This window comes from Telmatherina bonti (assembly GCF_933228915.1).
Source record: "Telmatherina bonti genome assembly, chromosome: 1".
Classification (NCBI taxonomy): Eukaryota; Metazoa; Chordata; class Actinopteri; order Atheriniformes; family Telmatherinidae; genus Telmatherina; species Telmatherina bonti.
The window spans coordinates 24212143-24238293 of record NC_136619.1 but is presented as its reverse complement, the minus strand read 5'-3'; the positions used below and the strand labels follow the sequence as shown (position 1 = coordinate 24238293).

The window sequence follows — 26151 nt, the reverse complement described above, 5'->3', positions numbered from 1 at the left end:
TTTTACGGTGTATAATTCTGCAAAATACTTTTCGTACTTGCCTAACATAATCTTAAAAGGCAAGCTTTCTAAATCAATGCAATAATAACACACACACAAAATCATTTGGCTCGACAGCTATAACCTTCATTTCTTTGGTGCATTTTTATGAAAATACATACAAACTTTTCCCAATGTGACTATTTCAGTGTTTCTGTAAACCTTGTTGTATAACTTGCTGTACGTGTACATAGTGTAGCATCTGATCATCCGCATCTTATGGGCATGACGATTAGATGTGGGAATATTTACTAACTTCATCTGTGCCAGTCTGTTCTCTATTGCATTCCATAATCTCCAGGCTCCATACATGAACGGTATCAGATGTCTCAGTAAGTCTTACAATTGGTCCAGATGTGATCTTAGAAATGTCTTTGTCTATGATCCCCATAGGGATTGGACATATATGGTCAGTATGTTTTTCCACAATTTGCTTTAGGAAACTTCTCAGATTCTGCAGATCTGTTCTTTTAATGTCTGACTTTGTCTAATAAACCTTTTTGTTATTAGTTAAGTTGGTGTCTGGAGACATTTTTGCATTCAAGTCATTTTCTTCATCTCACTTGATTCACAAGTACTCCTCAGTAGGTATATTTAGTAGTAGTAGCAGTAGGCTATTTTTACTGATGCATAATCAAAACTAGTCTGCTACTATAACTGGGTTTATAGGAAGACTCAGGGGCCACAAAAGCAGTTCTATAAATGATTAACAAACTCAGATTAATTACTTAAGGGAGTTTATGAAGAAAAAGGTTGCTCAAGCCTTTTTCTAAAACTTATATGTGGATAGATTTGCAATTATGCAAATGATCTTGAAAAATCCCACCACAAAACCAACAATCAGTCCTAACAGAGGTTGCGAAAAACCAGAAGGGCAACAACAAAACCAGGTGGAAATCTAAAACTTATGAAAATTCAAAGCTACCTTTCCACAAAAAGAAAAGATCTGAATAGGACGTGTAATTTAAGAGAAGCCCAAATACCCTTGTTGTCAGAGTTTAACACTTTTTTTATTATGATGAACACCAGCATCGCAGAGAGCGTCACAGTGTGGAGCTGCTCTGCTGCCTCGAGGTCTGCGTACATTCACCGACTGAAACTGTATCAAGAAATTCAATAGGAGTATGTTAGCACAATAATATGGATTTTGCCACTTTTAAGGTTATCTAATGCAAAGAGACATCACTAAATTTAACCCAAAGAGACAACATATTTAAGGTGTGTAATAGCCAAGTCAATTAAGAACTGAATGTAGAGACTGCAGCGTGACTTGGAAAGGATTGTTCAGTCAGGATACACGGATGAAACATCTCCAGGAAACATCTAATGGTGTGGTTTTTTTCTGTTTGCTGCTACTGAGGGAAAGACAAGTTTATTTGTATAGCCAAATTCAACAACATGGTGATTTAAAGTGCTTTACAGAGACATTAAACATTAGAAAATAATAAGGATCATTTAAAATGAAAAGCAAGAGCAAGCAAGACATAAAAAAGAAAGAACTTTAGATAAAAAAAAACTATTAAAAACAAGACCAAGGTTTAAAAAATCAAGCTTAAAAACAGCGCAGACTTTTAAATAAAAACTTCAAATTCAGCTGAGAACAAGTGCGTCTCTAAGCTGGTTTTATCTAAACTGAGTGTTTCGGCTGATCTGAGGCAATCTGGGAGTTTGTTCCAGAATTAATGCAGCTTCTCCATGTCTGGTTCAGACTCTGGGAACTGATAAAAGACCTGATCCAGATGGCCTGAGGGGTCTGGTAGGTTCATACTGGGTCAGGAGGTTAGTGATGTATTTAGGTCCTGGACCATTCAGAGCTTTATAGACCAGCAACACAACTTTAAAGTCTATCCTCTGACAGACAGGTAGGAGGAGTTCAGAGTTGCAAAATCCCAATGTTCAGATGTTGTTGTACAACCTTCATTATGGGTTTTGTTGAATATACAAATGATGATGTACCAAACATGTCAGTTTGTGTCATCAGTTTAACCAGATTGTGTTCCATCACAACGTTGATTAAAATCGGATCACGTTTTACAAGCAATCAATGAAGAAATTCAGACATTCTTAAACCACCCATAAACATTTCCTGTCATATAAGTAAGTAAAATACGTATTATTCTCCAGAGATGATGACTCCAAAACACAGAAAGCCTGAAAACAGGTTTTACTTGCTGCCCTGAGACATCAGGCACCTGAGGCATCCATCGGATGTTTACTGTGGTGTCTGTAATCTGATCCTCCGTAAAACAAAAATACAAAATACTCTGGGGTTTTTCTCAGAAAAAAAACAGGCTTAGAACATGTAAAACCACTTAATCACATCAATTAAAAATATGAAGCTTACCTCATCTATAAGCAGTATTCAATAAACGTGCAGTAAATCATGCTAAAGAAGCTATAAATCGTCATGACAGTGGTATGTGGATTTTAAGGAATTGCCTGACTGGGGAGACTTCCTCCCTTCTGTCCCTCTGGGTCTGCAGAGGTCTGACAGCTTGACTCGATGATAAAAACCAGCCACCACTCCCACTCAAGAGAAGAAAAGAAAGTTGATTTCTGCAGTTTCAAAGTTCAGACCACTAAATATCACAGAGAAACGACTTAGCTTTTAATTTTTCACCACTTTACATCCCAAATTCATACTATTTTCTTCTTTTTCATTATTACCACTTTTATTGAACACTTCTTATTAAATTAATGACATGTGGAGGGTTTGCCTGCTTTGCAGCTAGGGGGCAGTATGGCACTGTGGCATTTTTCATTAGTTTCCACAGAAAGTTCTCATGATTCCTGTCAAACTTGCAAAACTTGCTTGTTTACCAGAGAATACCATGAAACACTGATCTAGCTGTAAATAAGGTTATCTTTCCAAAGTTTCACATAAACAATTTCCCAGCAACAAACAGCCACAGCTCCTCTCTGAGACAAACTCTCAGCTGTCTACTTCTACATTTTCTTGTCACCACTCTGGCTGAAGTCACTCAAGCACACAAAGGAATCTCAAGAATGACCACCTTGTTAAGCACACACAACTTTTGCCTCTGAAGGCCTGTAGCTCACAGCTCTCATTCATTTAATGCTTGGCTTGACACAGAGGAGACAGATAATGCTGTGGCACTCAAAAGGTCGAACTGTTTGTTCCTCAAAGAATGACAACAAACGAAGGTCGTGCCCTGTCAACAGCCGCTGAGAATAAGAAAGCTCCATCTTTTTTCCACCTCCTTTCGCAGGCTGTTTAGACAAAGTCCCCTTCAAATTATAAGTAGGGATCTGAAGTGAATAACAGACTCCATGTGCAAATTTCTTCCCTACACCCAGACCTTTTCTTTTCACTGCAGAGGGAGGCAAAGGCTCCAGGTTGAAAGGTGACAAGGTCTAAACACAGGATGCATATGCTTCATATGTTCCAGCAGGAGATATACTGACCCGCTGAGCACGAAATTAAAGATAGAGCTGCTGTTTATGCAGCTGCTCTCAGCCACAAACATTTTACCAGAGAAGTCAGGGGTGATAATTACATGCCGAACTGATCGAGTCATTTCAGTAAAAGCCGGAAGTGAAGTGTGACTAAAGCACTGCATGTAGGCCCACAGTTCAGGTACATGTCCTCCCCTACCTCTATATCAGTTCTCTGATATATAATTTATGCATGTGGATGAAGATGACATGAGAAACTGATCTGTTATTTCCCTGATGGCCCAGTTTACCTGGAATTACCATTTTAAATTCTACAAGTCATTTATCTTCCCAAGTAGTTCATACAGACAGAAATCATTGAAAGAAATTGAACAAAATTACTTCTTAGTTTTAGTTATTTTGAGGAAGAGACATCGACAGTTATTTTAGCTGTTCACAAAAACATGTTGAAGTTACAACGGCATGATGAACATTAATGTGTTAACTCTCAGCTTTAACTTGAAGAAACTAACGTGTGAATTTAAAAAAAGGAAGTTTCAGGAATCAAAGCTCTTAAAATGGTGAAACTTCCTCATGTAGCTGAATAAACTGACAAGCATTTTAACAGACACACACATGGATTATCTCACTTACTGCTTGGTGAAGTAAGCAGATAAAGCAACTAAAATGACTTAAAATACCACATTTGTATTTGGAAGTTGTTGTTTTTAACAAACAACACACAATACGTGTTTCTCTCAATTCAAGTTTAACATTTTCCCCTCTGGACAGAGAAACAAAGCAAATCGTAAAGGAGCTCTTAATACTAGAAGCGATTAAATCAACAGTTTGGTCAATTCTTAGAAAAACATCTAAAGAACTGGTGAGTTCAGCATTATATAAAGATTTTAAGACATCCAGGCATGGCAGCAGTGGATCCTTTTTGTATAAATAAATTAAAAAGAGAGAGACTGAAAAACCTTTCAGAATAACACACAACATTACACAAATACAAAGAAGGAAGATTGCATTAAAGCAAATGATTCACCAAAAGTCCCAGATCCTTCATTCAAATTCTATAGTCACTTAGCAGACACTTTTATCCAAAGCGACTTACATATATGCTAATACCACGATAGGCACATCAGGGGGCAACTTAGGGTTTAGTGTCTTGCCCAAGGACACTTCAGCACATAGTCAGGGGAAGCCTGGAACTGAACTCCCAACTTCTGAGCTACAAGCCGACTGCTCTTCCACCTGAGCTACAGCATTCTGGGTTGGTCTTTGTCATAAAACATCTTTTTTTTTTTTTTTCCATCTAACCAGTTCTGTAAATGCACTCTGAACAGATGAAACCGATATCTACAAATACCTGAATGAGAAGAAAGAAAAAACCACATGCTAGCTGTGTAAAGGTATTAGTACGCAGAACTTCCAGTGGCTTCATTTGTGTCAATAATGAGACAGAAGATCTGGATTCAGCCTGACATATAAAGATGAGACCATCACCGAACATGACTGAAAACATTTTTGGAGGTGAATAAATCAAATATTTAGCAAACATGGAGGCAGTCTTGGTGATGCATTACACACATACATGGATAAATACATACATGAATGAATAAGTGATGCGTACTACAGTAAAGGTCCTGCATTACAAGGGAGTTAAACTTTAGTTTGGTCATTTCAGTCTGTAAATACACGGGCTTCCTTTGGTTGCTGGTTATAATATGTATCATTTTACACACATATTGGAATATTTCTTAAACAAGATAAAACATTTTTATTTGTTTTAAACATTTTACTCAATGATTAACTATGTTTTGCCAGTTTTTATTTGATTATAACCAGTGAACTTCCCTGTTAAAAGTACTGTTTAACACTAGAATACCTACTAATTAGATTTTTACACATATAAAAACCTTTTGAGATGGAAACTACACAAAACACATTTCCTCTTTCATTTACAAAAGCACAAGACTGACATTCCGAAATATGACAAAACTTTACAGTAAAAAAGATGTTTCTTTAGTCTTACATAAAAGCAGATAAAAGGTTATAAACCAAGCAAACTGTCATTTAGAGCAACTACAAAAAAATATATATATATTTTTGTCTCAGCAGGATTTATGATAACACAGTTGAGTACAGAGACAGAGGCAGGATAGTGTCCTTTCATAGGTATCAGTTTAGCGCGGAGCCATCAGAGTGCAAAAAATCGATTGTCAGTTTCTCTCGTTCTCTTACTTCATTCAGTTAAAGAAAAGGATGTGCAGTGACCTTAAATGTGCACTGCACAAAATTAAAAAACAAATAAGCTTAAACTGTAAGACTTAAATCATGTTCAGTATTAACACTTTCCCCTGCTGAAAGAGAAATAATCAGAGACAAAAGTTAAATCAAACTTTTTCAGCATAAAAATGTCTGAAGACAAAATGGTCTCAATATTTACAGCTTTGTTCGGTTATTTAACTGATACACGTCTCGTTCAGTATCAATCTCAATTCAAAAGACTCCAGAAAACATACGAGAAACACTGGTAAGCCACTTGTAGTAAAAGAAATATTTGAAAAGACAATAACAAAAGTCTTTAGCAGATTGCAAATAAATGTTATAAAACTGCTTATCAAAGATATAAAACTGTATTAAAAAAATAAAAAAAACAGGTATATACAAAGTCCCTCATTTACTGCTCCCTAAAAGAGGAAAAAAATGCCATGAAGCCAAGATTTAGCAAATTTTGCAACAAATAAATTAAAAAAAAGCTTTGCAAAATTCACTTCAGAGATTCACATTAAATTTGAATTTATTCGAAAGGAAAAAAGGTAGATATATTGATGTAACAGGAGAATACAAAAAGGTATGTTCTGGGATTAAATGTGTTTTTTAAAATATGATAGGCACGGAAACTAACTTCATATTCCTGACATAGGCAGTACTGGTTGTACTGGTGGTACTGCTTTACAGCACGATCATGAGTCTGTACTCAAGTTTATTACAACTAGAATAATTATTGCATGAGTTCATCATAACTTAACAGAGAAAAATCCACTCAGAACAGAAGTTGTGGTGCTGGAGAGTAGAAATTAATGAGGGAATGTAGAACAATCAAGTTACAGAGTATATACATTTAATTTCCTTAAGGCAACTTCACAAAATTGTTTTGATATAATAATTAATCAAAAAGCTGCTCAAATAATACTGTGTGAATTCATTGGCATCAAGACTTCACCCAAATTAAAATCCAGGAAACGGTGACTAATGCTTAAAAAAAAAAAAAAAAAAAAGATTAAAATGGAGGAAAAAAGAAATAGCATTGACTGGAGAGTTGTAATATTTACCCAGATAATTCAGTGTAATATCTACAAAAGCACATGACATGAATATCCCCCATTTGGTCCAACAGTGGCACAATAAAAAATGCTTCATTATATATATCTTTTATCGAGGGAACGCCATCAAGAGGTTGTCTTGACTTGAGGAACGCTTGTACCCCAAAGATGAGCTGAAGTATGTCTCCCCATCAGTGCTGACGTCATCATCATCGTCGTCATCCAGATTGTTGAGTAGCGGAGCAGAGGAGCTCTTGCGCCTTGATCGGAGATTAAAAGATTATTAAGAAGGAAAAAAAACCATTAAGACTGTAGTTTTAACAGTGTTTTATGTCAAAGTACTGCTCCTGTCTATAGTAATGACAATGATGTGTGGGCTTTCTGTGTTCACCTGATCTCACTGCGCAGAGCTTTGAGCTGACTCTGGAGCTGCTCGTTGGCCTCCTGTTGCTCATCCAGGTCTCTCTGCAGCTTCTTCTTGCTGTGCTCCAGCCGGTCAATCTCCTCTTCAGCCTCGTCCTTCTGCCTCTTCAGGGCTTTTAGTCGTAAATTCAACTACAAACAAAACACGTGTCCAGGGGTTTCAGCAAAGTTGAATTATTTTCTCTGGCTGCTCGACAGACTCATCAGGCTATTATTCAATCCACTGATTCTATTCAGTCCATGACCTATCGGACATTTAGTTCAATAACAACATGAAAGTGGGTTTTACTTACCTGGTCTTTTTGATCTTGCATTCCCTGATGTTCCTCTTCAACTTGCATCATCATCTCTTTTACCTTTCTCTCCAGTCTGCGGTTTGCCAGCTGCAGGTTTGCCCGCTCCCTGAAACACATGCATCATCATCATCATCATCATCGTCCTTTTAAATGCAGTACTTCATTCTGCCTTGTATACATTTCTTTAAAAATTGTAAATAATAAAGAGCTGGTCGGATTTTAATCTTGGATTTGTTATTGAGACTCAAATGACTTCTCTTTTGCTCCCTAAGTTCCAACTTTGTATCTTAAATTGCACTCAAGTACAAACTCTGTCTCACCTTTCCTCCCCTTCCAGTCTCTCTTCCAGCTCCTGTATGCGAGTCTCAAGCTGGGACACCAGTCCCTCTTTGTTGGACTTATGGGAACCCTCTAGATGAGTCACTCTAGCCTTTAAATCTTTATTCTAAAAACAGCACGAGGAGGGAGGTAGTAGAACGTTTTACAAAAACATATTCTAACACAATGTCTGCACAAAATACATGAGATTGATGAGAGAATGGGGACAACAAACAAAAAGAATGAGAAAATGAATGGAATGGATATGTGATTTGACCCAATTAACCCTGTGTGTAGTTATATTCCAGACAGGTGAGTGTGTACCTGTCTCTCCAGAGCCATCTTGTCACACTCCAGGTCCTGTCTGCTAGCTCTCTCTTGCAGGAGTTCATTCCTCATCTGCTCCACCTGTCAAGCCGAGTCCAGACACTATCATCGCTACAGTCCCACAAGGTCTGACTACAATTATCTGCAGACTCTCAGTCTCACCCTTGGCAGAAACCACTGTACAGTCAGTGAGTCAACGTGCTACACAATAGAGACATTAATTCCATAAGAAGTCTTCTGACTGGTGAGCTGGACTTCCTGACTTGACTGCATTCCATCTCTTGTTTCTAGTGTCACACCAACTCTCAGGGAAACAGGGTTGTAGTAAACAATAACAAGAATATGTAGATGTGGGCTTTTACACATCGATTAAGGCTACTGGTATCTGATGTTTCCAGATGATGGACGAGTTGACTTAAAGCCTTTTGCTTCCTGTTTCATAAGAAATAGTTAATAAGCTGAAAACAGCCCTGATTGCAGTCGTTTCTTCATTTATTTAAAGATACATTTTGTGTTGTCGTGGTAGTACTTCAATAAACTGGTTTACTACAGCGACAAGATAAAAATTTGTTTATTTAAAAATCACACCATAATTCAGAGATACTTAAAATGATATCTTGTTCATTTAAACGCACCTGATATCAGTCAATAACTTCAATGTCACAACATTTCATTCATACATGGGCAAAATAAAATCATAGTTTTATTTGCTGAGGTCATTAGGACAAGTCTGCATGGAACATTGAGAGCACTTACCTGCCTCAGGTCACTCATGTAAATGCAAAAATAACATATCTTTTTATCCCAAAAAGTTTTTTGTTTTTTTATCTAGGGTAATAAAACAATTCACTTGGGATTTAAGTTTAAATATGTTAAAGTACCATTTATACATTAATTTAGTACTCTGTTGAGTTGTCTGAGATTGGCTAAGCAAGCTACCACATATTAAATACCCCATATTACTTTGTGTCTTTGGAAAAGCACATTATGTTTATAAAATAGCAGGTTCTTACTGAATACAAAGTTTTGTACATGTTGAGAAGTTGGAAGAGGAATAAAATTTTAGCGACCACAGTGGGTATTAGTGTAGCTAGACTGAGTGATAGCATGTCATATGAATGTGAATCTTGCATTTAACAAAAGTATCAGAATCATCTCATGTAGGTCTGAACAAAGTAAAAAGTATTCCCCAAATGTCAAACTGCTCTTATAACTGCATCACATATCAGCTCCAACAAGATCGGCTCAGGGAGGCCTGACTTCACAAGCATGACTGCTCACTGATAGCCTCGCTCAAAAGAGTTGAGAATGAAAACTAATCGATACAGCAGTGACGGTTCTTTCTTGGAGAGAGGAGCTTAGAATTGGTGATATTTTATGCCAATTAGTGGGTGACAGTGGGCTGCTCTGATGAACGATGGCTCCTATAACTGGTGCAGCCAGCACAGTGCTTGAGGGAGCTGAATCAGCAGACTGGAACATGCAGCGAAACTAATCTGCTTTGTGAGAGACGGCAGGAGAGGAGAGGGGAGATTACTCTCATTTAGACAGGAGAGGAGCACCTGGTGCCAGGAGAGACGCAGGTGTTCTTCCTGCTGCCTCTGCTGCAGCCCCACCACCCCATAGCCATACACCCCCCCCCCACCCTCTCCTCCCCACAGACATTAGAGTGCACACACCCATAAGGCACATGTGCACATGCACATTCACAAACATACACCACTAGTACTCAATCTATCCCTCTCTGGGTGCACAAAGCTCTGGTGTTGCCTTGACAACCGACTTCAGCCTCATGCTGAACCAATGCCACTTTGTCACATTGCCACTCTTCTCTGTGCCAGTGTTCCTTGTTTGCTTTGGTTTTCTTCAAAAGAGACCATCTAAGAAGATTCTAGTAATCCATGCTGTCACACTAAGCCCACACACTTCAAAATTCGGTGACAACTTTGATTCTGAGGGGTTCGGTGAACTCTAACTAGAGAGGAACTCAATGCCAAATATTACACTTCTGAGACGTAATTATGATTTACTATCAGGATGTTGCAAAAGAAATAGACTAAACAAATTGTACATACTAGCATAAAGCATGACAGGTGCAAGAAAGCAGTGTTAATTCAAAACCTCCAGAGTTAATATCTGCTCTCTGACTCGCTTTGCAATGAACACGCAGTCCTAAAAGCACAAGCTCTTTGTCCAGGTCTTTCTTCACAGTGCCCCTGTCAGCAGCTTTATCACAGAGGAAGGAAAACTGAAGCATTTTCTTTGCAAGTCTATAAAACACAAGTAGTTTGTTCTCAAGTTGAAGTTACTGAGTGTGATTTCCAAGTGAACTCCACAACCTGAAAACTTGAGACATTTGGCAGCTTGCAAATTTTGGCTCTGGCGGTGCATTAAGAAGGGGTTTTTTGTGACTCATGCATGAAAATTGGACAGACGCTCTCAGATCCTGCTGGCAAGCCACCAACCTGAATGATTACGCAAGATCATCTTACGAAGCAATAAACCTGTAAACTTTATCCAAACCTGATGAAAAAAAAAATGGAATTTTAAAGTGTGGACAACACGTGAGAGGACACGGACTGCTGAGTGACCACATGCAGACATTTTCACCTGAACAAGAATTACATGCATGAACTCTTGCAGGACATATTTTCTCCATGAAGATTCCTTTTCATTTAGAGATTAGTAGTTGCGGTCGTGATGTTAGAGGTGGAAGACGAAGCAACAGAAGCTCTAGATATTATTTACTGACTGAGACAGAACAAAGACACATCTGTGTGAACAAGAACAACCAGTCACTGAGATTAGCGACCACTGATGATGACAGTGTGTCAAGCGTATGCACGTACCTGCTCTCTTCCTCTGTCTATCCTGTCCATAAGATGATCTCCGCTTTGACGCTCCTCATCAAGGTCCATTTCCAGCTGAGCAATCCTGTCCTGCAGGAGAAGGTAGTCGTGCGTCATTTGCAGATGAAGTTCATAAGTGCGGTTCAATTTCCTAAATTTTGGAAGTCTTTTGCAATAGTTTGCCATTATCCAGTATGTTTACAATGGAGCCTTTATTGTGGCTTTGTTTGGCATTATGATGTACCTCCATGAGTTTGATCTGTCTGGATTTTTCTTCTTTAGCATGCACATTTGTCTCAGCTTCCACCTCCAGATCATGAAGCTTTTTCTCCAGCATCTTTTCCCCAACAGCAGCCTCGTCCCGTTCCTTCTCACACTGCCGCAGGTCCTCCTCTCGCAGCAACAGCTAGAAAGAAAAGTTGTGTACCATTGTATTAGCTTCCTACTTGTATGTTTTATCGTCTGACTTAATGCCAACCTCACATTTTACAAATAATATTTCTGGTCCCTGAAGTTGGGAACTGGTTTAGTGTGGGCCATCATCTCATTAAGGAGAAGATTTCTGCAGTAGGTGTGGATTATCCCAAGGCCTCCTAGTCGATCCTTACATTTTACTTCAACAAGTCATCATGAATTTAATCAAATACTGTCATAGCAATGGCCAACAATTCATCTGCTGCTTAGGGACGGTACAGCAAGGTTTCCTTGGATGACGGATGAATTGAGCACACTTTAGTGTCGCCCTTCAGAAACAGTGCTCTCAGCAGCTGGAAAATTGTCCCCACCTCTTAATGCCAAGACCAAAGAAAACTTATCATCTGACCTCATTTCATTTCATTTCTATATTTGTCCATTATTGCTAGATTTTTCAATTCTTTATCATGTAAATAATAATAATAATAATAATAATAATAATAATTAAAAAAAAATTTTTTTTTAATCCAAGCTGCAGATTGGTAACAATACAGATGGATAATCTTTCTAGACCAGTCCTCAGTTTCCCAGAAGAGTTGATGGAGCAGAAGGATGTGAGTCAACTAGCACAGCTTTCACAACAGTGATACAGCAGCACCGACATCCTCCTCTTCCTGGACACCAACTGAACAAAGACACATCAGCGGGGATGCAGACAGGCCAAGAGGAAGAACCTGGACACTGACCTTTACTTGACTTATGAACTTTACTGTCCATCACATGACATGAACTGCTGATAAGTCACATAAGGAACATCCAGAGCAGTTTATCAGGGAGTGACAGACAGCAGCTCTGCATGTGTAATAAAGAAAACTGATGGGCTTTTTCTTCAGCTAAAGTGAAAGCGGAGGCTGGTAACACCTCTGCTGAAAAAGTTACTTTAGTAAACTGAGAGCTTCTATCAAACACTTTCAATTATTTTTTTCTGGCTAATAAAAAAACTTTTTCTCTGCTTTAAAATTTAAACCTAAGAGAAATATAAATCTTTATGCTTTAAACTAAAAAAAAAAAAAATTTTCATTTTAAAGTGTAGCAATCCTGTCCTATGTTGTAGAAATGACAACTGAAAACATTTTAACTTGCTTCTATAAACCTGGCGTACCAGTGACTATTAGTTTCCTTTTTGTTGGTGTTTCTTCTTCTTGCCCTTTCAAACCTCAAAGCATGTTATTTAACTCAGTACAAACTGTGACTACTGGAGCAGTGTAACTAAAAGCGGTCCCTCTAGCACAATAATCTGTCAGATCTTTGTAGATGGATGGATAAAGAAGGAGCTCTGAAAACACATATATTAAACGTAACACTACATCCACTTCTGCTTTGATGTTTTGCCCATCTACCATTACATCTCACACCGCCCTGAAGCATTTATGTTACACTTAGCTGTAAAAATTACTTCTGCGTGGTCACAATAAAGATCATCTCGGGTGCCTGACCTCCTTTAGTAAATGTTTGGTCTCTAAATAAGACGATACATACCACCCTCATTCTTACATACATAATAACGTCCATGTAGTCCCATTTTCAACTAAAAAACATTCTTTACATTCCAAAGTGCTGAAAAGACGAACTCCCTGACTGATAATAATGCAGAGAGGTCATGTGTCAAGTTATGGCTTTCGAGCCAAACATCATGGATTATATATGCTATTATTTCTACAACTAAGCTCAAAGTTCATTTAAACAAGACAGAGTTTTTTTTATGACTTTGCTATAAATATTTCACTTTAACACAATGTTTTTGGTTCTAAGCAGAAAATACCCAAGCGATGACATCATTCTCTGAGAGGAAAAGATGAAGTCAAAGAGAGCACTCAACTGGGTGAGTCAGAACAATGTTGTCCTATGTGAGAGGACCTAGTTGGTCTGACTAATGATGACCTTGATCTGACCACAGTCTCACGCTATGAAAGCAGTGGCAGCATTCGAGTCAGCACCTCCTCTCTACATGACTGTTATTTTAGAGGAGGAACTTGCTGTCCACTTTACCTCTTCTTGGAGGGTTTTGTTGGCCAGCTGGTACTTCTCCAGCTCCTGCGCTTTGTCTTTTAGAAGCCTCTGCAGCTCAGTCAGCTCCAGTCGGTTCTTCTCTTTGTAGATGTCGATTTGCTCCTGCAGCTCGCGAGTGGAGGACTGAGACGCCTCTACGATATCGCCCATCTGTGAGCAGAGTGAGAGGAAAGGCAAGCCAAAGAAAATGAGATTTATGAGGACAAGAAGGAAAGTGTGAAAATGATGAAGGGGAATACTTGAATTGACAGGATTTTATCAATATTCAATATTAAATTAAATTTACTAATCAAAACATTCCCTCACAAAGCAAAGATGTTAGAAATTATAGCAAAAAAGAAAATGTCCTCAGCAGTTCACATGAACACGCTGGCTTTGAACTAACAATTCTGATGGATTTATTTTCTTATCAATTCATTTATCTGTATTAGGCAGAATATTTTTGAGTGCTTTCTTCACCTTACGATTATGCTACATTTCATTTGAAGTTTAAGTGGAATTTCATTTGATTCATCAATTCATGTCTGAAGGTACTTGGAGATCTAAGTCAAACCTTACTTATTGTACGAAACATCGAGAAATACTCACTTCTCTTTGAAGTTTCTCAACTGTACGGTCCAGCAGCCTCCTCTCATCCTCAATGTTGTTCTTCATGCTCTTGAACTGCTCTTTCTGAACCCTCTCTTCCCGTAACCGCTCCTCCAGCTCTTTGTGTTCGCTGCTCAGTTTAGCCAAATTCCTCTACAGGTGGAAATATTAAAAAGGGGTGAAGAGAAGTTCATCAGGGATGACGTAAAGCATCATTAATAATCTTACCTGCACATCTTCCAGCCGTACTGTCAGCATCCGGTTGGCACGGGACATCTCTTCTTCTTGCTCCTTAATTTCAGCCAAAGACTCCTCCAGTTGTTTCTTCTCTCTCTGTTCAACATATTAGACTTTGATTAAGTGACAGAGCAGAACATGATTGAAAATGAAATAAATATAACATCATTGGCACTTCAACCTTCAAACTTTCTAAATCTTGACCGCTCACCTGTAACTGGCCAACTTTGTCACTCAGCTTGCTCTCCTGTAACTTGGCTTCGTCGATAATTCGGTTGAGCTTGGTCACCTCATTTTCCAGCTCTTGTTTACTCTTGCGCAGTTGCTCGGTTTCTTGGGTCAGCTTTCCTGCTTGGCCTACTGCTGCACCCTTGGCTGCCTCCACTTCTGCCTTCTCTCGGACCGCCGCTGCGCTGCTCTGCCGATCAGAAGAAGGCACATGGCTTCAGTTCAAAGGAAGCAGGAGTCTGTGACACTCAACAGAAAGTGGAACAATGATGCATGATGGTACATCTCAAATACCTCATTCAGCAAAAGGTATTTGTAGCGCTCCGTTTCTCTTTGTTGGTGTGGAGGTATAGGGTAATAATGGCTTCATGTAATTCTCTCACACTTCATAATAACGCTCAAATGAAGGCAACTAAATCTCTGACTTTATTAAAGTCTGCTGACTGAAGACCACAAAGGGTCAACAGGCTACGGAGGGAGACCCGCTAGTTTTACATCACAGGCAACCACTACCTATTCTTAAATATTTATTTTAAAAATTATTAAAATGTGTTAGCTTGTACTTGTGCCACTATGGCAGCAGAAAAGTTTTATGAGTTCTCCAATAGTCAGATTTATTAATCAAAAGTGTGCTGATCACACAACTTCATCTGTATAACAGATGACATCCACATTTGTAGTCAGTCCTATCATCAGTAACAGAAAACGTGCAAAGGTTTGTTTAGAAACAAGAATTTTTGCCACAGAGCTAGAATGTCATGTAACTGGTTTGACAGTTTCCTGCTTGCAGTTTCCCACACCTTTATATACCGAACACACCTATCATTACTTTTTATTTACAATGAAACAGCTGAAACTGTTTCATTATGGTGTACCCATAGTGAGATGAATTTCAAATTAAAATAGATTTTTCAAGAGTGAAACGTTCAATGCTGTCAACATGCACACGCATGTTCCCATTTGTTAAGCGTAACAATCACTGGTCACACCAAAGCCACACTACATGTGAGTGAGTGCACGTACACATGAAAGAGCACATGGAAACACCTTTCTTTTCGTAACAGAGTTGTAATCCACCTGCTGACACACTAATGAAAAAGAAAGATGCTTCAAAACAAACAGTGGTGCGAAAAACTGGTTTGTTACAAACACTGACTTACAGAGGAGCCACAAAGATTCATATCACAGATAACTTCGTACGAAGACACTTTTTATGCCTGTTCATCCGATAAAGCCAACATGTGATTAAGAAAAGAAAAAATAGCACCACAAAGAAACAAGGAACCATTACAGGTGTTGGTCTATTTTTTAATCAACATCTAGAAAAACAAGTAGATGCACTGTATTTAATTTCAATTACATTCTAAAAGTTTAATTCTTAGAGGTGGAAACATAATCATTCACATTCTAAATAGTGATTTTGCTCAACTCTTCTGTCTGCACCTCATTACCTTTCAAATGACAAACTTAGTATTTGCTGGTCAGCTCATCTTGTTATCACTATGCATGAACACAAATGACTGTTGCGTAAGAAAATGATGGGTGCCTCCCTGCTTGTAGGCCAGTCAGACCTGTTTCTAATGTGACTGCAGGTTTGCCCTCATCACTGCTTCACTGGGTCATATCTAGTCTGGTTAGGACAACACTGCCACCTCAGGAGTTTGCACTGTTTCACTCCAGCACAACACCCCAACAAATGAGTTTGTGTTAGATAGTAAGTAACAGACAATAAATTAAACTTTTTTGGGCTTGACCAGACACTCAACCTGTTCTGAGAAAAACAGAAGAAGAAGCAGTGACTTCACAAATAGGACCGCTTGAATCATTATTACATACAGGCACATGATTTTAAATTGGCACGATTACATAAACTACAGCTCCATTCAGCTGCGGTTTAAGCCCAGCTGATCTTTACAGCAGATTGCTTGCATAGCTTTGAAAAAGTATTTACCTTAAATAAATGGAAGATTACGAGCTCATTTTAAAGGGATCCAAAGGAAATAGGGGTTGAATAGGATGTGGGGATTAACACAATTTCCAGTATAATAATAAAGCATCAATTGTGTCTGCGAGGATCGTGTTTGTGCACCAGCCAAGCAGCACACTACACACTACAAGTCCTGCCCCAATACTTCTTTGCCTGTCCCACTTCCCACATTGGCTTGCATGTGTTAAAACTATGAACAAAGCCATCCAGCCAGAGAGAGAATAACACACTCCCGAGTATGACAGGAAGCAGGATGGGGAAGAGGTGATGTTAACCAGTTTCTCTTTGCAACATTGATTTATAATGAGTTAGTTTACCAGAATGCACAATGACCTTGTGGAAAGATGAGATTGTTGTATCATGTCAGAAGGTAGTAAGATAGTACATTTCTTTGACAGTTTAATTTTGCTTGTTGCTTTTTTATATTAAAAATGAAAAGGGTTAATTATTTGTAAAAATGTACTGTAGCTTTGTTTATTAATGACTTTCTTCACTATTAGATGATGGTTTGTTTAACTAATCTGATCTGCAACATTCTTTGTGGCCTCTATAAATATAGACTAACAATACAAACTTGCTTAAGAGTGTTAGTACAGCGTCATTAAAGACAGGTCAACATTGAAAAAGTTTCATACTGGTATGCAGGCGTGTGTACTTGCCTGAGGCCAGCAATCAGACTCTTTCCCAGTGAAGGTTGGGATAACACCAGGATATTTCCTGGCCCCCTTGACTTTCAGTCTCTTGCTATCAGCAGCCTCCCTTCTCTTCCATAAGGCCAACAAACCAGGTGGTGGCACTCAAGTTCAGCTCTGTCTTGATGGGAACTTAACCAAGACCGTAGTTAGCAACTTCCACGACCTGCATTACGCAGATGATTGCACACTTCTGGCCCAGAACCCATCTGATATCCAACAAGCTCTGGATGTTAGTGGTGCAAGTCAGGCCTCCACCTCCCGTCCCTCCCGTGTTCTGCATCTACGAGTCTCCCCTCAGGTTTTGCAACAGTTCTGCTACCAAGGCAGTATACTAAAACCTACATGCCAATCTGATAACAAGATCCAGGCCTGCATCAACAGCACCTCTTCTGCCTTCTATAGCCTACGCTCCCGTGGGTTTGAAAACAATCACTTGAAATCAATGTGTGTGTGTCCACATTGCTTTATGGATCAGAAGCCTGGACTGTCAACACATCTGGCAGAATGGTCTCCCCATAGTGAGATTGTCTAACACACCATCAGGATCTAGGCAACCCTAGCAAAAGGACAAATCAGTAAATCGGTCCTATCTGGATGCCTGGCTGCCAACTGCCTTGCAAGGGGCTGTATTGACAGCTCCTGTCAGCTAACGGGAAGCTAGGCGGCCCAAAGCTGTGGTAAAAAGACCAACCAAGGGGGACTCTAAAGAGGTGCAGTATCAATCCAAACAACCTGGAGTCTGCTGCAGCCAATCGATCAACGTTGTGCTCTCTTTGCCGTTGTGGATTACACAGCTGCAGGATAAACACAACTACGGATAGTGCGGATGCAACAAAGGCATCTCTTTATTGATCCAGCGCCACCTCAGCCCAGGTCTCACATGTCCTGACTGCGACAGAACATGTGGTTCCAGGATTGTGCATCACTGTCATCTACAGTGGCATCGTCACCAGCAAGACAACCACTGACAATCCTATGCAAACAAAGGGAGCTACAGTATGTCATCTTCAACAATGATGGACCGCCTGATGACGATGATGATGATGATGATGATAAATCAATATATGCTAGTTTCATACTGACAGTCTATATATCCCCCTCTACCTTGAACCAAAAGTTTAACTTGAGTTTTCATGTGTGCTCAAACTGTTGATTCAGAGTTGTACATTAACTTCATAGAGTCTTTGAAATGCAGCAGAAAATGCAGAAGTAAAGTGCATGTCCCAGGTCGCGGGCTTTAGCTTGAGGCAAACAAAGATCTTAAAACAAACAAGTACAAATAAGCTGAAACCTGTTGAAATGACGGCTTCATGTACAATTCCTCCGTAACTACTATGGACTTTAGGTTAATTGCAGATAAGTTACTTTGTAAGGTATAAGAGAGTCAACTTACACAGTACGAAGGATTACGGAGGTACACAGACATTCATATATAAACACTTCAGCAACAAATTACTCAGAGATTTAGAGGGCACAGTTCAGTAAATAGTGGAAACTATGTGGCACTTCCAAACATCAGTGAAAATCAGGCAGGCAGAAAGTCACTCGAGATTCTGTAAATTTCCACATTGCCGAACATTAATGAGAACATTTCTTCCCCCTCCCATTCCTGATGTTGCTCTCCTTGCATTTTGCTATCTCCTTTAAGACACAGAGGATGAGTATTTTCCATGACTTGTTCACAAAACACACTTTGTCTGCAAAAACAACAAAAATGCATAAGACGCATAAAATTCCTTAAAAAGTTTCTATTACTGACATTAAATACTTTTAATGTATTTTAACATGTGATTTAGTAAACTAATATTTTGGATGCGGCCATCACATAGCATTTAGACGAACTACAAAATGATAAATACACTTCATGGCCATCACATGGTGTCTGCTGTCCCTACACCCCAATTAATTCTCCCAAAGTATTAATAAGTATCCGCTGACTCCATTTTTATTTTAAAAAAAGCTCCTGTATGGTAAAGATACATCAACTGATGTTTTCACACTAATTTTTTGTGTTCATCTTTTGTTGGCTTGAAAGAATTTAAAGCTTTGCAAAGATTGGAAAATGTGTGTGTCCTGTTCTTCTGTCAGTGCACAAGACAGAAGAACATCAGTGTGTGGCATTTAGATTGTATTAGCTGGCTTATCAACTGCTTAACCTTTGGGTAGCACAAGATAAGAAGTCTTCAAAGATCTTTATGACCTTGTTTCAATGTTTTAATGCTTTTATACCCCTCAACAAAAAATACTTTGTGGTCTTAAATAGAGATGATATGTATAACTATACATGAAAAAATGTAACTGTGGCAAAGAACTAATCTTCTATTTTAACTGATTTAGTCCAACCTTTAAAAAAAGTAAATAATAAAAGGAAAAACCTAAAAGAAAAATCAAAATAAAAACTTCACTAACTGAGATAGCATGCATTAGAAGTACAATAGGAGCTCTAATCAAAAGTCTGACCTGAGGTTTAGAAAAAAATGACGTCCACCAAGAGCTGAATGGAAGGATTGATGCAGATATTAAAATGTGACAGCTGATGAGCACCGGTTTCTCTTTGGTCTCAGGAGTAATCAAATCTCATCCTCTCCTTCATGAAATGGAAAACAGACACTGTCTTTAGAAGGGTCTTTGTGCACAGCCAAACTACACATTATGTAGGGGAATAATGGAATTACAGACCAGGGAAGCTATGCCAATATAATCCTAAGACTTGGAGGGTATGCAAGAAAATAGTATTCTAAGATCACTTTTTGTCTTTAACTGTCTCTGACTTGATTTAACAATTGTCACAATTATAATCATCGTGTTAACCTTTTATATGCATCTTCTTCAAAGTGAATATGCACTTCAGAGATGCTACCATTTCACTCTGTCAGTGTATCTAGACAGTATGCCATGGGAATACTGTTTTGAAATCAATGCTTTTCTAAAACATCAAGCAAAAATATCTAAAAAAAAGAGCAATGTTAATAAACCAGTTTCAAGCACAAGCCAACTTCTAGAAAAACTCCTGTTTAAGATTGTTAAAAGACATTTACAAAGTGATCAATGCAGCTTTTTTGAAGAATTACAAGAAGTCAAATTATAACAAGGATAAAGAGCTAATTCCTTGCTGTGCCTGTTAAGATAGTCATTTTCTTTCTCACTTCCTGCTCTGCTTCTCATTCCTTCTCTTTCCAGTCGCCTGATAAATCAGGTCCTGCAGCTATGCTTGGAAATATATTGCTATCATCAAATACACAGACTTATGCAGGAGTCTTTACTTTCAAAACAAGCCTGAGGGGGGAACTCTTCTCAGGGCTGCTAAAGTTTGATGATCAGACAGTGGGACCTCAGTTCACACACTGGCAGAGATTAGTAGAGAGGCAGGCTGAATGGCTCAGGCCATAAAATGAACTGCATTTAGGTGAGCAGGGGATCACTTTGGTGTCTTGTGTGGAAACTGTGGAGTGTGGGAATGGAAAAAATAGAGCATTTGGAATTGAGGTTACAGATGAGAGCATGATAACAATGTAGCTGTGTTACACACTGTGGCTTAGGTCTGTAGGTGAAATATAACAAGAGCTGGAAATAATGTGATAAGCACGAGGCTCAGTCTTTACAGTTTAGACGAGATGAGATCGGTTAAAGCCTCTAACACTGAGAATCTGGAGTGCTGCAGGGATGAGGATGCAACCGCTGCACCCTGAAGAGGAAGAAATGAAAAGATTTGACCCTCTCCCGCTGCTCAGAACAGGTACACTTTTAACAGAGCTGCAGCTTAGTGAAGAAGGTCTACAGTCGCCACATTCGCCAGCTTGACCCTTACATTTCTCAAATGTAAAGTCTCTTCTACCTCATCTTCATCGTTTTTACATTTTTCACACACATATGTACAGAACATTAACTTTTAAATGAGCTGGTATCTTGTTGCAGAACATTCACTATTACTTGTCAAATAAGCATTTTGGGCAGGGGCCCAGAAGTGTCACTGCAATAGAAATGCCACAATGCAACACAATAAGCCACAACATGATTAGCCACAACACAACAAAATCAGCTGTAAACCAACACAATAATAAACCACAAAACCATAAGCCACAACACACTGTGCCACAACAAACACAGCTAGTCACAACAATACTATTAACACAATACAATTATCCATAACACAATAAGACACAATAGAACAATAGAACAACACAGTAAGCTGCAACAGAACTTATCTGTAGTCGGGTCCTGGCAGACAAAAAGATGAAGGTCTGGAAAGATGTCAAAGGTAAAGATGGGTATTTATGGCTCTTTGAAGAGAGCTGGACCTGGAGGAGCTGTTCTTTTCAACAAACTGGTTTGCCTGAATCGAATCGAACCGAACCGAACTGAATCGAACCGAACCGAACCGAACCGAACCGGACCGGACCGAATCGAATTGAACTGAACTGAACTGAATTGGTCTGCAGGTTTTCAACACCTTGCTATCAAGCTTAAATGTCACAGTTTTACCTTAATTGTGTTGTGTTGCAGCTAATTGTGTTGCGGGTTTTTTGTAGTGTTGGAACTTATTGGATAATGTTATATCTTGTTGTGTTGTGGCTAACATTGTTGTGGCTTTTGCATGGCTGTGACACTTCTGGGCCACCCTGTTCTTTCAACCTACATAAAATTCCATAGATTTAACTACATCAAAAACACAATGCAGCTGTCTAGAAAAACACAAAACAGGCCCCCAAGCTCCTTTCATGGGGGTCAGCCTTGCACCCTCTTTCCTACAGCATACTGACCCACTTATCCATTTCCCAACCCCCGCTGCTATTATTGTGTGAAACAAACTCATCATTCATTATTGACCGAGGTCCACAATCACCCCCACTTTTTTAGGGCACAGAAAGAAGAGGCGCCATAATGTGACGCAGAAACGGCAGCTCATTAGATTAGTCATGGCTTGCCACTGCAATTAGTATACAGAGCAATGTGGTGCTCCTCTTTCCAGCATTCTTGCCCGCATGGGCAGCCTGGATCACCCAAAGCATCACGGCTATACAAGAGTAAAGGAACGCTTTGATTGGAGATGAGGCTAAAATATAAAGACCTGCATAATTCACACTGACTGTTATCCCTGTTAAAAGCTCCCTGCATGAATAGAAATGTGTGCGTAATAGAATTTTCTGTTATGCTATTTGTTAGTATTTCTGCTTAATCCCCATAGCTTGTCATATTACAACACATGACATCGGGGTGGGAAAATCGAATCAAGAAATCAAATGTTGGGATTTTTTTGCTTCACAATTTAAATTTTTTTTTTTTTTTTTTTTTTTTTTTTTGGGTTAAAAATGTTTTGGTTTTTTTTCCTCAAATAAATAAAAATAATCCACTATAAAAAATTTTTTTTAAAAATTAGGAGCAAATAAAGTTTTGTACCTTTTTTCTTTTGTTTTAAAGTCTACAAAGCAATATCGAGGAATCTTGAGAATCGCAATTTAAATCAAATCGGCACCTAAAAAATTGGAATCGAATCGAAATGAAAGCATATTGTCACAGCCCTAATATGACACACGTCTAGAATTAGTGTTTCGGAGTTACATCTTTAAAGGAGCTCTTTGTAGCTATGACTGAAAAAATATTTTACCAAACATATCACTCATACTATCTGCACACTGGCCCACCATGGACGCCACACAAAAATAAGTGAAGCATAATATGATTTACAGTCTTTACACAGTAATGTAAATGCCACTTTTATACTTTATTTACCCTAAAGTAGTCTTACAAACAAAGTATGGCTTTGAGGACACACCAAAGACCAACATGAATAAGAACTTATTTATAACTTGAAAATATAAACAAAATATTACTTTAACTTGCCAGGTGTTTACAAAGCACTGAGGGAAAGCCCCTAATGACAATCTTCTCTAGGGAGCTGTAACTGTTCAGCAGAAGGAAATGTCATCACAGACCTTTGCTGCAAAGCATTGTGGTGGACCCCTGCCAGGCCTGCAGGAAGCTAAGAACAAGGACAACTTCCACTCTTTCAGACAAACAGGATACACGTGAGCTGTATTGCAGCCTACTGAGAACAATATAAGTCCTTGTGCCGTCTCCTGCCAAATGCCACCACTCATCCCATCTTAAATCCCCATCTTTTTTTGTTTTGTTGTTGCTTTCTTGAACAGCAGATAACTTCTCTGTACTCCATGTTTCTCAAATGCATAAGTGTGGTTTCCAGAAACTAAGTTTTCTGGCATTTTAACAAAGATGATAAAACTTGCTTACAAAGTACGATGGTGACCTTCAGTTCACAGCAACAGTATCAGAAAGAAATAAGTTTCTCTAAAAAGTGATATTGGACATTTCTCTTTCTGTAAAAAGTTCATTCATAGAGGAACAGGCAAAGATAGACACCAACTCTACATTTGAATGGCTAAGACGATTTTCCAGTGAAAAGTGTTGCAAGCTGTTGCTAAGTGTTTCAGCTTCATTTATTTTGTTTGGTCTGTTGAGGCAGCTCAAATGTGCGAAGCTAAATTTACATGTTATTTGAAAGAATTTCTTTCAGTTGTATCTAAAAGTCCTAATCCTGTGGACACAAAACAAGAAAACAGAAAATGTTCTGCTTGCTACGTTTAACATTTATGCTAATACAACTTCCACCCAAAGATTTAATGGAGGTTAACCAATCGTGAATCGTGAATTAATCTTTCATCGTGTAGATAAAACTACCTCAATGGTTTGACCAACTATAAGTCACTTACATCAACAAAGGAAAACTTCTGAATACTTGGTGCAACAACTGTGAAATAAGAAAGGTGGAAATAATGTCACTCCAGTGCAGGGCACCAACATTTGATGCCGAACATATGGTGGAACACAATTACAATCCCCCTGATGATGTGCTTATCTCCCCACTTCTCTGTAACAGCTGACTTCCTGGTATTGAGGAGGGGGACTTAAGGGAAACAAGCAAGAGGGAAAAGCAGGGAGTCAAACTGGTGGAGAAGATAGAGGAGGAATGAGGGGAAATAAAAAGCAGGCTGATTACCTGCTTGGCCTCTTCCAACAAATTCTGCAATCTGCTTAATTCTTTCTCGTACTGCTCCTTCATCTTGTCCACCTCCTGATCGTGAGCAGCCACTTCCTCCTTCAGGGCTCCTTTCAGAGCTGTTAGCTCCCTTTCACGCCTCTTCAGGACCTCCTCCTGATCTTCTTTAGCCAGGAGAAGTTCCTGCATCTCCACCTTCAGTTCCATCATGTTCTGTGGAAAAAAAAGGCAGCTTAGCAACTTTATCTCAGAGGAAACAAGCTAGACTTTATCTGCTAAGTTTAACTGAGACTGGTCAGTTTCTTCTCATCTTTGCTTCATTTCCATCATTTGCAAAGACAGAAGTTAAAAAAAAAAAAAGATGGAACGTGTATCTTTTGCAATTACTTTCATTAATGGGACCATTTCAGAAGCACTATGTAGAATTGATCAAATCACTGACCAGCAACTGACTGCTCAGAAGATTAAAATGCTGGCTTCAGTTACGCTGAAACAGCCCCTTATTGTGCATTTGAAAACCAACCCCACGATACCCTAAGTTATAGACTGTGACTTACCGCTAGAATGATGTCCTTCTCTCCATCAGCAGCTGACCTTTTGGCTGAGTCAAGTTCGTCATGCATCTCTGACAGCTGGTCCTGCAGGTCTCTGATCTCTGTCTGATGCTGCTCCCTTTCCATCTTCACCTGGAAAAGCCTGACAGAGCATACACAAGTCACAATGCAATACAGCCCCTCTTCTCACGGGATTCGGGCAAATAGGAACCTGCACATCCGCACCTTCATTCATACGTATAAAAGAGAGCACCTGTGCTAAGACTGAAAACGAGGCCAGCAGAGAGGTTAAAGTGAATAACCTGAATGATGGAAACCAATAATGTCAAACTTCCACCGACAGGGGGAGGGTGATAAGTGACATAGGTCACCTTAAATAAATGATGTAGTCTTGAAGGCTAAAGCGCAACACTGACTCCTTCTGAGAAACATCCCTGATTCCATTGCAAACCAGACTCATTGTTGCCCTCCACAGAAAATCTTTGGTTGGAGGCAGTTTCCCTTTCCTCCCATTGGACACATCCAGAGCCCAAAAAGAAAAGCAGCAAGTTATGATAAACAGCAAAACTGCAACTGGTTAACTCTGGAAATCAGTCAAAACTATTGGATCATGCCATATGAACAGGCATAAATGGAGCAGGAACGTTAAAGCTGGCAGAGTGAATAACACAATGATAAGGAAAGCGAAAGATGAAACTAGTAAAACACAAAGGCCTATACAATAAGACAAAGGGCCTGCATGGTTATTATTTCATCAGCAGATGTCCTACATTAGAACTTCCTGCATCATTTCAACTCAAACAAGGGGTTTTATCACCAGGCATGGTGTCTAAAGTTTGTGCTATTGCTAACTGTTCCGACCCCCCCTCAGTGGAGACAATATTAGCTGGAATGTAAAGTGCAGCAACACAAAAACATCTCTCATCATCTTTCCAAAACACACATTTACTGGAGCTCAACCAATAAATGTAAAATGGAGATAACAGAGAATGCCCTTCGGTGTTTTTACATCTGCATCAGCCAAGTCTACCAAAGTTTAACAGAAGGAAAACAACAAGTCTGACAAAAAAAAAAAAAAAAAAAAAATCACAAAAATGTGAAACTAGCTCATTAATCATTATCGACTCTGCACTTACTCTTCCACTGCTGTCTGGAGTTCAGCCTCTGTTTTAGAAAGTTGTTCTTTCAGAAGCTTGCACTCCTCCAGGCTCTGCTGTAGTTCCTGCTGCAGCTCCTTCATGCTCACCGATACCCTTTTATTAGCTTGGTTCTTCTGGTGGTAAAACATGAAATGTATTGTCATTGGTATTTCATTGCAGATGGCCTTTTGGCCAAATAAACAGAGCAGACTTTGTTTGAAATAAGCTTTTTTTCAGTCAATTT

The 26151-nt window shown here is 39.0% G+C and overlaps 1 protein-coding gene across 3 annotated transcripts in view; it reads right to left on the bottom strand.

The window, feature by feature from the left end:
• Positions 1–5595: 5595 nt before the first annotated feature.
• cgnl1 (cingulin-like 1) overlaps positions 5596–26151 on the bottom strand; it is a 29379-nt gene continuing 8823 nt past the window's right edge. The window contains exons 6-19 of one of the 3 annotated variants that reach the window (XM_079245678.1): positions 25905–26041; positions 24772–24910; positions 24215–24427; positions 14501–14707; positions 14281–14385; positions 14053–14205; positions 13444–13614; positions 11225–11386; positions 10981–11070; positions 8129–8212; positions 7807–7931; positions 7484–7592; positions 7159–7322; positions 5596–7027 (exon numbers count right to left, since the gene is read on the bottom strand). In XM_079245678.1, coding sequence (XP_079101804.1) covers positions 6877–7027; positions 7159–7322; positions 7484–7592; positions 7807–7931; positions 8129–8212; positions 10981–11070; positions 11225–11386; positions 13444–13614; positions 14053–14205; positions 14281–14385; positions 14501–14707; positions 24215–24427; positions 24772–24910; positions 25905–26041 — 2010 coding nt within the window. In that variant the 3' untranslated portion in view covers positions 5596–6876. The remainder of the gene's footprint in view (positions 7028–7158; positions 7323–7483; positions 7593–7806; positions 7932–8128; positions 8213–10980; positions 11071–11224; positions 11387–13443; positions 13615–14052; positions 14206–14280; positions 14386–14500; positions 14708–24214; positions 24428–24771; positions 24911–25904; positions 26042–26151) is intronic. The other 2 variants (XM_079245679.1, XM_079245680.1) reach the window with 2 other exon arrangements.